The sequence below is a fragment of the Ursus arctos genome, unplaced genomic scaffold (genome assembly GCF_023065955.2).
Source record: "Ursus arctos isolate Adak ecotype North America unplaced genomic scaffold, UrsArc2.0 scaffold_4, whole genome shotgun sequence".
Classification (NCBI taxonomy): domain Eukaryota; kingdom Metazoa; phylum Chordata; class Mammalia; order Carnivora; family Ursidae; genus Ursus; species Ursus arctos.
In genome coordinates, this window is record NW_026623056.1 from 15,671,820 (window position 1) to 15,688,266 (window position 16,447).

General features: G+C 39.3%; 2 protein-coding genes across 3 annotated transcripts in view; both read right to left on the bottom strand.

The window, feature by feature from the left end:
* Window positions 1-3,082, bottom strand: part of MCCC1 (methylcrotonyl-CoA carboxylase subunit 1) — a 58,808-nt gene extending 55,726 nt beyond the window's left edge. Inside the window, exon 1 of the mRNA XM_026497901.4 lies at window positions 2,337-3,082. Within this exon, the coding sequence (XP_026353686.2) occupies window positions 2,337-2,425 (89 nt within the window). The 5' untranslated portion in view covers window positions 2,426-3,082. The remainder of the gene's footprint in view (window positions 1-2,336) is intronic.
* A 5,873-nt stretch (window positions 3,083-8,955) lies between these two features.
* Window positions 8,956-16,447, bottom strand: part of LAMP3 (lysosomal associated membrane protein 3) — a 34,300-nt gene continuing 26,808 nt past the window's right edge. Inside the window, exon 6 of one of the 2 annotated variants that reach the window (XM_026497886.4) lies at window positions 8,956-9,508. In XM_026497886.4, the coding sequence (XP_026353671.2) occupies window positions 9,375-9,508 (134 nt within the window). In that variant the 3' untranslated portion in view covers window positions 8,956-9,374. The remainder of the gene's footprint in view (window positions 9,509-16,447) is intronic. The other variant, XM_057306644.1, reaches the window with a different exon arrangement.

Sequence of the window (16,447 nt, forward strand, 5' to 3'; positions counted from 1 at the left end):
GAAAACAACAAATTGCAGAAGGAATTCCACCTTCGTCTTTCCCATCCGTATCTGGAAGATCTGGCAAAACTCTGGTTATACAGAACTTCCCATTTTAGATATTTACAAAGCAGGTGATAAAAAGCATAATGTAGCTTAGATACTATGCAACTATGTATACGTAGCTTGTATATACTGTTTATATAACTAGGTAACTGAATAGGACTAGCATTTCACTGGGGTGGAGGTGCAGGAGGTGGGATTAGTGGGTCCCACAGTCATTGGCCTCTGAGGCACACTCAGTCAGACACTGACATCCATCCAGGGCTGCTGGGAAGACCCACAGCTATGGCACTTGAGTTCCACAAGACGGCTTCCTCAGGAGGCTACTGCTTTCCCACATCTTTCCAATTCCACTGACCTCATTCTCTTGAGCTTTTAGGAGAAATATCATTTTTCCTTATCTTTAAAGGTATCTTCTAGTTCATAGCATCTTCCCATCACATTCTTCAGATAGGGGGTGTGTGTGTGTGTGTGTGTATTTATATATATATATATATATATATATATATATATATATATATATACACACACACATATGTATTTTAAGGCCTGTCCTGCACAGATGTATCTATAAAATGGCTGCTTCTTGGTAAATCCAGCTTAAGACTCTGATTAAGTTTCAAGGCCACTGCTGAACTAAAGTTTTCTTTGCCATTCTAGTCACGACAATCACATACATACACACCACTTAACATAATCCTCTATCCCAACAATGTTTTGATTGACCGTTTCCATTTTTCACCATTATCTAAGCTACAACTTAGAACAATGGCTTAAAAAACAAAATTAAGAAGTTCCTTCCATGAGACAATTCCACCCTAATTCAACGTAACTTCTTTATCAGTTTATTCTCATTTCTAGAATTCCACCACCAGATTTCTTTTCTCTGAGTTACTAGAGAATCATTACAAGACATGTAACCACCCTCTATAACGGTAAGATTTGTAATTCCTTACGCCATTAACAACTCTAACATTTTCCAGGATGACAGCTACTTGAGAACAGTTCTGTACACAGTACGGAAGATCTGAGAGGGAGAGGGAAGAGAGAGAAAATGGGTCTGTGTAATATCTTGAAGAGCCCTGGAAACCTAAGAAAAGAAAAATGAGAAAGAGAAGAGCACTAATGCTGCTTTCACCAACTATCTTATTTTACTCTGGGGCTAGTCCTACAATTAAGTAACTGAAATCTAAATACCTCTACAGTAACTTGTAGAAAACAAAAGCAAGTAAAAAACTTGACCCCAATGGAAGTCTGCAAAGGCTGCATTCATGGATTGATTCATATGCACCAGGTTGTTTGAGCCTCTTTCCATGTATTATTAATGCATTGAATTCACACAATCCTAGATACTAATATCTCCTCTAGGAATACTATCATCTCCTCCTAGGTAAGTAAACTGAAGCACGGAGACATTAAGTAACTCGCCCAAGGTTGCTCACACAGCTAGCGAGTAGCAAAGCTGAGATCCCTGGCTTCTGACTGCAGTCTGAGCGCCCTTCGGCACTTAGCTCTGCCGTGTTTCCAGAATGGAGGAGAAGGTGAGAAGGAGGAGGATGAAGAGGCAAAGCAAGCTAGAGAAGCCTGCTACCTGGGAACCTGAGAGTGTCTTCACCGTCAAAGTTATTGTCTATAAGGCTTATAGCTCAAAATCTGAAACTGATCCGGAGTCAGGTTAGTTAACTTGCCTCCAAGAACTTTTGACAGAAGTTGTTAACTTGATCCATTCCAACAATGAGAAAGAACTCCAAGAGTCTGAACTGGACACACCTGACCGGGGATAGCTGAACCAGAAGGGGCTTGAGGGCGTCCTGGCTCCATTTCTTACTACTTGGTAAGCTTGGGCAGGTCGTTGACCCCTTTGGGCTTCACCAGAACCGGGATTATCACCACTTCCAGAGAGGGAACGCCGAGAACGCACCATGTTAACGGTAGCAGCTGTGCGGACGTCGCTCCTGCCGCGGTAGTGAGCGGAGTGTGGATGTGGCCGACCCAGCTCAACCCCTCCCCCGCGCCTCAAAAATGGAAATAGAGAGGCAGGGGGCTGCGGGGCGGATATGGGAAAAGGGGAGGAAAAGCAAGCACCGGGTGTGAAGATGTCCCCCTCCCGATGTCCAGACTGAAAGCAGAACACCCCGAAAGGGGCCGGGGTTTTCCTTCCGTGCTCTCTTGGTCCCGTCCACCCCCTCCACCCTCGGTCCCTGAGCGCCTCTCGCGGCATGCAGGAGTCCATTTACCACCACTCCTGCCCCCCGCCCCAGACAGAGATCCATCACCCCTCCACCTCACGTTACCTAGGCGGCAGCAGCAGGCTCGGGACTCGCAGCCACCGGTTCCTCTCCGCCGCTACTAGCAGCACCGACACCGCAGAGGCTGCGGCCATGTCCCCACAGCCCGGTTGCTCTCCGACTCCTGGGTACACCAGCGGCTTCCCACTCGCTGCTCCACCTTTCCTCTGGTTCGCAAGCCTATTGTCCTCCACGGGCCACCGTCCAGGTCTGAGTCAGGCGCTAGGCCTCTCTAGCGTGGAGGGGGCGTCTCTCTCAAAACCAATCAAAGAACAGAGCAGGGCGTCGGGGGCGACGATTGGTCAATCGGCCATGAACCCGCGGGGGTGTGGTCCCTGCTTCTCCTGCCCCTCGGGTGTGGCGCCTACGGAACGCAGGGTCCGCCCTCACGTTCCCTAGCACCCAAGGGTCCTGGGTTGCCGTTTCTTCTATTGGCCCGCAGGGTTCCTTCGTTCTCCTCGCGCTTTAAGGAGAACCCGCCTCTTGACCTTTATCATTAAAGCCGTGAGAAAGTGGTGGAGGCGGAGTCCTGGGGGAAAAGTCAAATGGGATGAAGAGCAAAACACACAATTTTCTAGTGTTCTCAAGAAAGGAAAAAAAATAACTAAAATAAAATTTAAAAAGTTAAAAATACCCGAGTTTTTAAAAAAGTGTTTTAGTTGAGGGGAGCCTAGGTGGCTCAGGGGGTTAGGCTTCCAGCTCTTGGTTTTGGTTCAGATCATGCTTCATCTCAGGCTCCAGAGACGGAGCTCAGGGTGGGGCTCTTTGCTGAGCCCGAAATCGGCTTGAGATTCTCTCTCTTCCTTTTCCCCCACCCACCCCCTCCTGTCCTTAGGGAGCGCTCTCTTTCTCTCTAAAAAAATTAAAATAATAATAATAAAAATAAATAAGTGTTTTAGTGCACTATTGGGAAGTAGAGGAAGTCAAAACCGAAATTACAGAATAACTAGAAAATGAAAACATTGCATAGAGACGCTTATTTGGACATAGTTAAAGCAGGGCTCATAAGCAAATTCATAGTGGAAGTAAAATAATCATCCAATTTAAGGGCTAAAATACACAAAAATAAACATAAGGAAAGCAGAATAAAGAAATTAGTAACAGAAAGGGGAATGAAACATGAGAGACTATGGACTATGAGAAACAAACTGAGGGCCTCAGAGGGGAGGGGGGTGGGGGAATGGGATAGGCTGGTGATGGGTAGTAAGGAGGGCACGTATTGCATGGTGCATTGGGTGTTATACACAACTAATGAATCATCGAGCCTTACATCGGAAACCGGGGATGTACTGTATGGTGACTAACATAATATAATAAAAAATCATTTAAAAAAAGAAATTAGTAACAATAAAAGAAAATAATGAATTAAGAAAACCAGTTTTAAAGAACTAATAAATCCAGATGTTTAGAAAAGAAATCAATAATGTAGTTAACTAATTTAATCAAAGTAAATGGGGGAAAATGCACACTTGCCATGATTAAAAAAAATAAGTGGGAAAAAGTCACAGATACAGAAAACAAATTATAGATTTGTAGGAAACTAATTTTGCTCAACTTTAAGCAAATAAATTTGAAAACTTGGATGAAATGGATGATGTTACAAGAAATGATTCAATATTCATATAGTTAATTAATTAAACTTATTAATAGTTTAAAAGAAAAAATCTTACATTCATAGATGCTTAACAGGTCATTAGTAAAATTCAACATACATTCTAGATTTTAAGACTCAATAATTCAAGAAGTGGTATTGGGACAAGTGGCTAGCTCTCTGGGGAATAAAGTTTAATCCTTACTTTTCACACCTAAAATCAAAATAAGTCCTAAAAGAATAAGAGATTAATGTAAAAGATGGAAGCATAAAAGAGGCTAGAAAACATCATGAGAGATCTTAAAAGAGGGAAGGTTTTTCTAAGTGTAACATAATACTCAAACTATAAAAGAAAATTAATCAAATTCAGTTTTGTTTTGTTTTGTTTTTAAATCTGCACAGCAAAACATACATAGGACCCTGAGAGCTTGTTTGGAGGTTCTAGCAGGGGAGCGCAGCTACTCTTATACCCTTGACGGAAGAACAGTCCACCTCTATCCGGGAAGGTCATCCTCTTCCACCCAGCGCGCAGCTTCGGGAGGGACGCACGTGGAGCGGTGAGGAGGAAGGGGACACCCGCCTAGCCAGCCAGATCAGTGGAACCAACCCTGGCGATCAATGGGGTGACAGATGTCGCAGCCAGATGGCCCTCACATCCAGCAAAACATACATAGGAAAAAGGAAACAGTAAACTGAGAATAATTTTATAACTCTTATCACAGATGAAGGGCTACTTTCCTTATTATATAAGTAACTCCCACAAACCAATAAGAAAAAAAGAACCGTAATGCAAGAGAACATTGTGGGCTGATTTTAGATGGCACCTGGGAAGCTTCCAGGAGGGTTACAAGCCAACAGGTTGATATATAAAATATACAAAGAATTCATACAACTCAATAGCAAAAAATAGGGACACCTGGGTGGCTCTGTCGGTTAAGTGTTTGCTGTCAGCTAGGGTCATGATCCCAGGATCCTCAGATCGAGTCCCACATCAGGCTGCTTGCTCAGCAGGGAGCCTGCTTCTCCTTCTCCCTGCTGTTCTCCCTGTTTGTGCTCTCTCTCCTTCTCTCTGACAAATAAATAAATGAAATCTTAAAAAAAAAATAAAACAAAGTGATGCATGCTGTTTATTAATTATAAAAAATAGCAAAAACAAAACAACCCAACTTGAAATGATCAAAGGACCAGAATAGACATTTTTCCAAAGAAGACATACAAATAGCAAACAGCCATGTGAAAAGTGCTCAACATCAATACTCATCAGGGAAATACAAATCAAAACCACAATGAGATGTCACTTCACACCAGTTGGGGTGGCTATCATCAAAAAGACAAAAGATAACAAATGTTGGTGGGGATGTAGACAGAAGGGAGCACTTGCACACTGGTGGTGGAAATGTAAAATGGCAGCCATGCTGGAAAACGGTATGGAGGTGCCCTAGAAAATTAAAAATAGAACTACCACATGATCCAGCAATCCCACATCTGGGTATGTATCTGAAAGAAAGGAAATCAGTACCTTGTAGAGATATCTGCACTTCCATCTTCATTGCAGGCTTATTCACAATAGCCAGGATCTGAAAACCACCAAGGTGTCCATCGACTGGATGAACCAAGAAGATGCACGATAAATGTGCTCAATGAAATAATATTCAGCCATGAGAAAGAAATCCTGCCATTTGTGACAACATGGAGGAACCCGGAGAGACATTATGCTAAGTGAAATTAGCCAGTTAGAGAAAGACAAACACCATTTTGGAAAAACTTTTCAGCAGTTTCTCATAAATTTAAACATATAACTACCCCAAGGCTTGGCAAATTTTCTATAAATGGGAAGATGGTAAATATTTTAAGTTTTGTGGACCAGTTTCTATTACAACTATTCAACTCTGCTGTTGTAAAGCAGCCATAAACAATACATAAACAAATGGGTATGGCTATACTCCACAAAACTTTATTTACAAAAATGGGTGACCAAACCAAGAGCCATAGTTTCTTGACCTCTGTCCTATTACCCATTCTACAACTGACTTCATTACTTAGTGGATTTGACAGAATTCAGCTCAACATGGGCAATTCTGGATATGTGGTAACAGTGTCCCAAAGTCAAGTGTTCCAGGACCCAGTAACATGCCAAGAGCTGTATCTTAAAGGGCATCTATTTCTCTCCAGCAAATGGCATGGCCTCCAGAATACTCAGGGCCTGTGTTACGATTCTCCCACGGGAGTTTGCCAAAAATGCCATGTACCCTTACCCACCACTGATACCTCCAACATGAGGTTTGCCTGATTGTATAGCTCAAGCAGCAGAGCGGATTGCATCACGGCCTGGAGTTGCTGTACTGCCCTCTCCTGCTCATGGGCCAGAGGAATATTCCAAGCTGTGGAATGTTGCCTCTAGACCCTAAAAAGGCCTACCTGGTCCTATGGTTTCTTCTTTGTGGGATGGATGCAAGATGCAAAATAGCTGTATGGTTTTTTGGAGGGGATATCTGGCATGCCTCTGACCCCCTGGGTCTCTAAACACTCCAGTGAACTAGTCAGTCCCTAGAGCTTCATCGGGTTTGTCTCCTACTTCCTGGAATACATATGTCTTACCAAGGCTTCCAACAGAATAATCACTCTGTGCTTGTCCTGTCTAATTAGCATAATGTCATCAAAGTAATGGTTCAGAGTGATGTCCTGTGGGATATCTGTGTGGTCCAGATCTCTTTGGATTATATTATGGTAAAGAGTTAACAAATCCTTGAGGCAAAGCTATCAGTTAACATTGTAGAGCAATGGGCCCACAGCCAGCGCTGGTGAAAAGGCAAGTATGCCTGAGCCTCGACTGGTCAATGAACTGTCAGCACCAGAGGTTGTGAGAGGCTGCTCCCCTGGGGAGGTGCCATACTTGGGGCAGAGTTGGTAGCAGGCTGGAAAGGGCCCTGCCCTCATTACCCTTTGTATAGTTTCCATAGTAAGCCACTTCTCTTAGTGTACATACTGGAATTTATTTACCTGAATTGCTCCCAAAAAGTAAACCAGTAAACTGGAGATGTACTGTATGGTGACTAATATAACAAAATAAAAATTAAAAAAAAAAGAAAGAAAAGAAAAGAAAAAAGTAAACCAGTAATTCAACCTTGACAATGGACCTGGAGTAGCCAGTATCCAAGATGGCCCCCCTTGATTTCCACCTCTCCTGGTCTTCACTCCTACATTATACCAGAGATGGTTGGTGTGGCCAATAGAATTCAATACAAGTGATGGTATGTAACTTTTGTGAATAGGTGGTCAGTCTCTCTCTCTTGAATCACTCACCTGGAGAAAGTCAGCTGTCATGTTGTGAGCATTCCTATAGATATGCCGCAGAATGTGAACTTGCAAGCAGATCCTTCAGCCGTCGTTAAACTTTCAGATGACAGCTTAACTGCCTCCTAGTGAGAGAACCTGAACCAGAACCACCCAGCTAAGCTGCTCCAGGAATTCTGAGCATCCGAAGCTGTGTGAGATAATAAATGTGTGTTGTTTTAACCTGCTAAGTTTTGGGTTAACTTGTTACCTAGCTATCCAGGACTAATACAGCTAATACAGGACTTCTCATTTATCTCAGCCCCTACCAGAGTGTCTGATATTTCGTAAGTCCTTAATTGATGTTGGTTCATTGATTGAATAAATGGATGGATAAACTGTGGCAGCACTTAAGTAAACTAGTAATCTAGTCAGTCTGGTCTAAGAGTTGAGAGATTTAATTTACAACTTGGATGTGGTTTTCCTCTCAAAAATTCAGATTCTCTCAAATAGGTCTTCCAAGTTAGTAGTAAAGTGACAGTAGAGAATAGAACAAAATAATTATAGAAAGATGATTTAACTTATCTATTCAAGCAACAACCACAACTATGATGGTAAACAAAAATTTTTATAGCAGGAAAATCAAATCATAAGACACGAATGACATAAATTCATCCCCAAAATAAAGTTTTTTATTATAAAAACTTTTAATACAATCCAATACTCTATTAAGACTAAACCGAGGATCTTGCCAACCCTATTCACTCATAAGAGAACAAGTCAGGAAAGTCAACATGTCCTCCAGGGTGACCTGAATTATTCCTTTCCTAAAGAATGCTAGGGGTATGTGGTCTTTTGTGTTAGCAGACTTAGCTCCTTCCTTTAGTTGGAAGAACAAGCAGGAGTACAATTCTTGGCGGGTTGCTCTACAGAATAAAGTGAATTAGAATAGATGTGGCTGTAAAAGTGCAGAAGAAGCAAGTTACCACAAGGGGGGATCTACATTCAAGGAAGAAAAGTTGGTTGGCGGTTAGAAGATTTCTCTATTTCCAATGACTTGAGAAGTTTCCTGCATTCCTTTATCTTTTGAGCCACAGCCGCACAATCCCATACAAACGAGAAACCCTTGTTTTTCAGAGCCCCTCAGTCTCCTTCAAGACGGTAGAGACCTTTATTAAAGATTGGCTATTTCATTACCTATCAAGTCCTCCTTTCGTGTCTTCTAATCTCTCATGATCCTGGAGAAATTCATTTTCTCTGTGAAAAAGGAGCATGTGTTGGTGAGGCTTCAGGCAGCGCTCAGTGTCACTGGTGTAGTGAAAAGTCCAGAGAGCTTGCCACCAGACCAACTGGCCGTCAAATTCTGGCTCTGCCACTTGTGAGCTGGGCGACATGGAAGTGATTAATTTCCTTAAGCCTGAGTTTACTCAACTATAAGTTGTGAGAATTTTATGGCTTGTATCTAAACTTAGCCTAGTGTCTGGCATAGATGTGTTCAAAAATTAAGGGCTATTGTTTCTTGCCTATTAGTGAGTTCTGTTGTCCATAGCCACCGAACTCCTAGTCTCTAGTGATTCTGCAGGAGGAGGCCTCAAGATTATAAGTTGATTTGCTCCTCTTGTTGGTGTCACATCAAACCTAGACAACCTGTGATATGGTGGGTTTTTTGATGATTTTTTTTTAAATGGAAAAGGAAGCAAGTAGGTCATCAGACATAGGTATATCATATAAAACATGGATAGTAAATGCACTAGAAGTCCATTTTATAGACAAAGCAGAGGCATTTTTTTAATGGGAAAGATGGAGGATAAAATAAAATCCCCAATATGCACAGGGAGCATTAATTACAATTGACATTTTAGTTTATAACTTGGAAGCATATACCACTTTGCATACATTATGCTAATTTAATCTATCTCAAAGACTGACTTAGAATGGTTAAAATATTTTGAAGAAAATTGGAAAATACTCTGAAACAGCTCACTAGATCTTTCATAAAATGAACAAAAATATGCAGAAATTGATTTGCTGCTTGAACTTCAATCAGGGATGACTTGGGTTTTGTGAAAGATGGTGGTTTACATCTCTGGAAGGACTAATTCTAAGGGACGTCCCCAACATCCTGGAACCGATGAAAGAATTCACTAGACTCCATTGTTTTCTTTTCCCCAGGGCACCAATTAGATTCTCTGGTATCCAGATGATTCACGTCTTAGGCGGATTCCATAGACAGTCAAACCCACAGCACAGAGACCAAGCACAATGGCCCCAATCACAGGAAGCACAATTGTGTAGTCAGACGAACACTCATCCACTGAGAGAGAGAGGAAAAAAATACAACATAGCGGGTAAGGTTTGGTGAGGACAGACCAGAAAGCAGGTTAGAGGGGGAAGTATATGAACTTTGGAGTCAAACCCAAGCCTGACTTTTTTTTTTTTAATTGGAGTATAGCTGACACACAACCCACCTTGACTTTTAATTCCACCACTAACTGTGTGAACTGGGATGAGTTACTGAACCTTGCCATTTCCTCATTCATAAAGTAAGCAAGTAATATATAAAATTGTTGAAGGATTAAATAAGATAACCTTATCCTTTTGGCAATTATTAGATATTTAATAATTGTTAGACTTGCTTTCTTCCAGGTGTGCTCTCTGCAAAGTAGAATGTGTTTACGTAAAAGAGACTGTTGTTAGATTACACACGATCCCTTGAAAACATGTGATGTTTATCCATGTTTTCAAAAATGTAAAACATTTTTGCTATACTTAACGTTCTTTTGAATTGCTTTTAATGAGCTAAAAATACTAGAAAACAGACCTAAATATTCATGAGAGCTGAAAAATGAAAGTTTGTAAATTCGTCAAAACTTTTTTCTTTATTTCATTAGAGAGTGCTCATTCAGTTCATTTAAAATGTAATCAGTCTCAACTGGAGAAAGATGAAGAGCCCTGAGGAAAAGAGGAATGTGATTGAATACAAATAAGTAGAAAACTATATCTATATCTTATTCAAGATTAGATAAGAGCCAATAGATGAATGGATAAAGATGATGTGGTATTACACACACAATGGAATACTATGCAGCCATAAAAGGGTGAGATCTGGCCATTTGCAGCAACGTGGATGGACCTAGAGGGTATTATGCTCAGTGAAAGAAGTCAGACTGAGAAAGACAAATACCATATTATTTCCATTCGTATCAGGAATCTAAAAAAACAACACAAATGAATAAACAAACAAACAAAAAGCAGAATCAGACCTATAAATATGGAGAACAAGCTATTGGTTGCCAGAGGGAAAGGAGTTGAGGGGATGGGCAAAATAGGTGAAGGGGACTGGGAGATACAGGCTTCTAGTTGTGGAATGAATAAGTCACAGGGATGAAAGGCACAGCATAGGGAATAGAGTCAATGATATTATAATAGCATGTACGGTGACAGACGGTAGCTACATTTGTGGTGAGCATAACATAACCTATAGAGAAGTTGAATCATTATGCTGTATACCTGAAATTACTGTAACACTGTGCATCAACTTGAATTAAAAAAAAAAAAAGAAAAGAAAAATCTCCAGTATATGTTAAGGGGGGAAAAAGCAATACAAAGAAAAATGCATATAGTACTACAATGTTTTGTGTAAATAAAGAAGAAATGAAGATATATGTGCTTGCATTTACTTAAAACCTGGAAGGATAAGAATGCATGATAAACCACTAAAAGTAATTGCCTATAGGTGGCTAAGGGGAGAATGGGATGGAAGAAGAACAAGGTGAGGGCAAGGATTTATAAGGTAAAACATCATATCATCTCAGTTTTAAACAGCATGCAAAGAAAAATTTTAATCAAAATTTCAAATATTTGGATAACATAAGAAAAAGGACAGATAAGAGAATATATCCATGAGATTCTTGCATGAAACAATATAAAAATGAATCAAGGATCAATTCTCACTTGAGGTCAGAGAAAAAAGAATCGGGAGGGACCAGGGGCGAGCGAATGATAGAGACTCCAGGAAACAACAAATCTGTCTAAGACAAGAACCGTGCTGGTCCTGCACTATTTGACATGGGAGTGGACAATATTTACATAATTATGATAATATATACCTTATTAACTTAGCAAAAAACAATGCTATAACCATACAAGGAATGGTGTGAGAGTATGAAGTCTTTATCTGCCATAATAAGTAGTTTAAAGCTAATAAATTAAAAAATAAGAAAGCTTTTTAACATTTTTAAAAAGAATTATTGAGATAGTTACCATAAGAAATTATTAAAATTAGTTAAAAGTACTTTGTTTCTTAAAGGAAGGACAGAGAAATGTTGCTTTTCATGATAAGCCCTTTTGGAGTAAACAATTTTGTTACGTATATATACATATTTTAAAATATTTATTTATTTATTTTAGAAGGAAAGAGAAAGAGCACGCACACGTAAGAGGGGGAGGCGCAGAGGCAGTGAGAATCTCAAGCAGACTTTCCGCTGAGCACAGAGCCCCACACAGGGCTCCATTCCATGACCCCGAGATCATGACCTGAGCTGAAATCCAAAGTCCGACACTTAACCGACTGAGCCACCCAGGCACCCCTGTTTTATATATATATATTAATATCTATTTCTTATATAAAAAAGAACATCAACAAATTAAGAAGTTAATTTGATTTAAATGACTTGGAAAGAAATGCAAAAATGTTAAAATGTAAAACACATACCCTAAAATAATTCCACCACTAGGAATTTATACTCACGATAATTCATGTAAGTACACAAAGGTATGTTACAATAATCTCATTTTATGAAAACAAAACGGACAATCTAAATATCTATCAAAAATTTAAAATGGCATATCCGTACCATAGAATATCGTGCAGCCACTACAAAGAATATGGTAGATCTCAGTGTGCTAGCAGGGAAGTTCCCTACGGTCTGCGGAGGGTTGCATGAACTCAAACAAATGTGGGTGTGTGCCTAAAATAAAAAGATAGGCAAGATGCTGGGGAAGGGGTGGGATGGGAGAAGAGAGCAACTTTTACCCTCCATACAGGTTTATACTATTTAATGTCACATTGTTTAAATGTTTTTAAAATGCAGAAAAGTACACAAAGAAAATAATTTTCTAATCACCACAGTCCTTCCACTTGAATGAATCACTGCAAACCTTGAAGGCATTTGCTTCTTGTGTGTGTGTGTGTGTGTGTGTGTGTTTGCACGCATGCACTCACATGAATGCTTAAACATCATCCTATTTTTTAAAAAATTGTATTTTCTCATTATAAATAATTAACATGATTTACAAAAGCTCACAAAAAAGTAAAAACTGTAGGAGAGGAAGAAAATTCTTCTTTCCTCCAAGATTCTGCCAACTGGTTTAAGAATTACAGTTTAATAGGAGGAAAAAAAACCTAAATTTTATTATGTATGCACAGAGAGCCAATAATGAAATTGACACCCAAAGATGACTAAGGCAGGCAGTTTTGACACATTTTAGACAAAGAGATAATACATTTGTGAAGATTTGACAGGATAAAGAAAACAGATGTTTGGGAGGTTTAATTTGTAAGGAATTCTAAGTAGAATTTGGGCTGAGATGGCAGATTAGTAAAAAATAGCAGGGTTTGTTTCTATAGCCTTCTTGGCTTTAAAGTTCCTTTCTCTGGTGATAAGGAGGTATTTTTACTTCTTGGCACAGGGAGGGTAGCTTTCATAGGGGAGATTTATTTCTTGCTTTCATGGTGACAGAGGAAGTTCTATGAGTGTCCTTGTTTCCCAATTCAAAATAATCAATATGCCGTTGTGGGACATTTTGGACCGCCCTTCTCTGGGACCCCTCACAAAACCAATCACCTAAAACTACCCGCCCAGAAATTATTCTTGCTAAAACATGGACCAATATAACTTCAGGCATCCTTCTATACAACTACAAGCACAGATGGGCAGAAAAATAAATACAAGTACTTGTATTAATATAGGATCACGCAAGGGCTATTTTACCAAAATTGCTGTATTTCGTTTAACTTGATTTCATTGAAGAAAAAAAGCTAAAACAAAACTGGGACAATTACCGAACTTCGAATAAATGTATCTTTGTCACAGGAGATATTGTTTCATAAAAGATCCCTTTAAGGTTAAAAAAGAGATTATAAATACACACTAAGGGATTATGAAATGCATTAAGAGGGTTATGAAGTAAATGACAGACATTATGTGTTTTCTAAACTCTGTGTTTCCAATTTAGACATTATCTATTGAAGTGTTTTGAAAGATGAGCTCAAGCAGATTCCCTTCCATCTCTCTTCTTCCAAATTCAAAATTTGAATAGATATGTTATTTTTTTAAATCATTGTTTGGGTTTACATTATTTCAATTCTATTTGATAACTGTCATTCCTATGGTTAAAAAATTTTGTTTCAGGGGCGCCTGGGTGGCGCAGTCGTTAAGCGTCTGCCTTCGGCTCAGAGCGTGATCCCAACGTTCTGGGATCGAGCCCCACATCAGGCTCCTCCGCTATGAGCCTGCTTCTTCCTCTCCCACTCCCCCTGCTTGTGTTCCCTCTCTCACTGGCTGTCTCTCTCTCTGTCAAATAAATAAATAAAATCTTTAAGAAAAAATTTGTTTCAAGTATATAACACATTCACAATTCAAAGTCAAAATACTACAAATAGCTGTACATTGAGAAGTTCCACTTTCATCCTTGCCCCATCTTAGTTCCCCCACCCCTGTTGTAACTACTTGGCTTTTTATATATATTTCCAATGTTTCACATACAAGCAAAAATGAAAAAAAATATTTTTCCTCCTTTTCTCACTATTATCATGCATTATGTTTTTTTCACTTACCAATATATTTTGAAGATTTTATGTATTTATTTGAGAGAGAGAGAGAGCAAGTGGAGGGAGGGGCAGAGGGAGAGGAAGAGGGAGAGGAAGAGAGAATCTTGAGCAGACTCTGCACTGAGCACAGAGTCAGAGGCAGGGCTCAGTTACCACTCTGAGATCATGACCTGGGCTGAAACCAAGAGTCTGATGCTTAACCAACTGAGCCACCCAGGTGCCCGAACAATATATTTTGGGTAAGTTTCCTATACATACACAAATATGTATGTTCTCATTCTTTGTTATAACTCTATTCTGTTGTGGGGTGTATTTGTCCCAGACTGATGGACACTTCATTTGTTTTCAATCTTTTGCTATTATAAATAATGCTGTCATGAATAACCATGTCTATATATCATTTCATATACAAGAAGGTGTAACTCTATGATAGATTTACAGACCCATGGTCGTTTAATGCTTTTTATATTTAACTACTTAAATAGATAAAATGCCTTTTTTAAAATGTGGCTTCTCTATTTCTGAGAGATATTTGTTTATATCCTTGTTTATAATGTGGCTTCTCTCTGCTCTTATCAAATTTCATTGTCAAGCACTATCTTGAAGAAGAACTCATTGGTGTTATATCCTTTGAATTATTTCATGTTTGAGGATATCAGCCTGCTGTCTTAATAATAATAATTTGGGGTCACACTTTCTATCCCTTAGGATTTTGTAGACATTGGTTTATTATTTGCTGAGTTTAAATGTTACTGTAAAGAAATCTGAGGCCAAATTTAACTTTCCCCTTTATAGGTGATTTGCTCTTTTGGGAGGGGAGGGAGAATTCATATGTCTAAAGAATTCTTTCTGTATCTTTAAAGTTCTATAGTTAATTTGGATGTATCTTAATGCTAAGCCTTCTGTGTCAGTTTTTTTCCTGGGACACACTATGCTCTTTCAATCTGCAACTTCAATTATTTATCTTAAAGAAAATCTCGGAAACCATCAAATTTATCTTCCTTCTGTTTTTGAACTTGCTACGTCAGAGGCACCAATTATCCTTGCTTTAGCTGATCTGAATATCTTCCATACCTAGCAGCTGCCCTATAATGTCATAATCTTAATTTTTAGCTGCATTAACTGCTTATTTCCGTTATTCTGTGAAGATAATTCACTTTTCAGCTCTATCAATTCTGCCTCTTACTATTTCTATTTATTATTGGGTGTTACTTTGATACTCAATTTGTTCACCTGTAGGAGTGAAATCTCCCTTTCACCTCACTCTTTCATTATAACATTTCATCCATGAGCTCTGGTTATATGGAATTCACGCTCTTATTAAATGATTCTCAGCAAAAACCAATTGTCAGGGATTTCTCTCTGTTCCTGAAGTTATGTTTTCTTTGTATTTTGTCAACTATATTCCTTTCTAACTCTCCCTCCTTTAATTGAGGTAAAAGATACATAACACAAACTTTACCATCTTAACTATTTTTAAGTGTCCACTTCAGTGACATTAAGTACATTCACATTTTTGTGCAACCGTCACCACTATCCATTTCCAGAACATTTTTCATCTGGCAAAGCTAAAACTCTATAGCCATATTTTGATCTAATATTATTCTTCTGTTATTTTGCTGCAGTACTTTTGCATAGTGGTCATAGAGCTTGTTTTCATCTTGCGTATTCTTTTTTTTTTTTTTAAGATTTTTTTTTTTTAAGTAATCTCTACACCCAATGTGGGACTCAAACTTACAAACCCAAGATCAAGAGTCGCACGCTCCACCGACTGAGCCAGCCAGGCGGGACCCTCATCTTGCTCGTTCTTGAGCATCTCATCCATGACATTGCGTTTCCTTTAATATCATTTGGGTAAATTAGGGTCTTTCTTTCCCCCGTGTCTGAGATCAGTTAATGTTTCCCATTGAACTACCTGTTTGGATTCTATCTTCTTTTCTGTATCTTGGGACTTAGCTACAGTCTGGGGGTATCCAGTGATTTGGGTTTGGCTCCCCAGTTCACCTCCCTCAGTCTCTGTTTACTCTGCCTACTCTTCCCAGTGGCCATTTTCACTACTCCTAGATGAGAAGAGAGGAAATGACCAGTCTTTTTCTCTCCAGTTTTAGGAATGGTAGTAAGTGTTCACGAGATTTTTTTCTCTCTCATCATATGGCTTCCTGGTGAGTGTGTTGGGGGAAGCAGGTGCCCAGAGCCTAGCTCTGCTGTCCTCTCAACTGTTCTTCTGAATCTTGTTTCTTTTTTGTTCACCAGTTTAAACAGTTTATTGCATTAGATTGTATCTTGACTGCTACTCGTGATTTTAAACACTGCCCCCCAATCTATTAGATCATGAGGAAGGAAAATTCTGTGAGGAAAATTCTAGTCACTATTTTAAATCTACTTTTTCATTTCATATATTTCTGTAATATTTAAAACAAA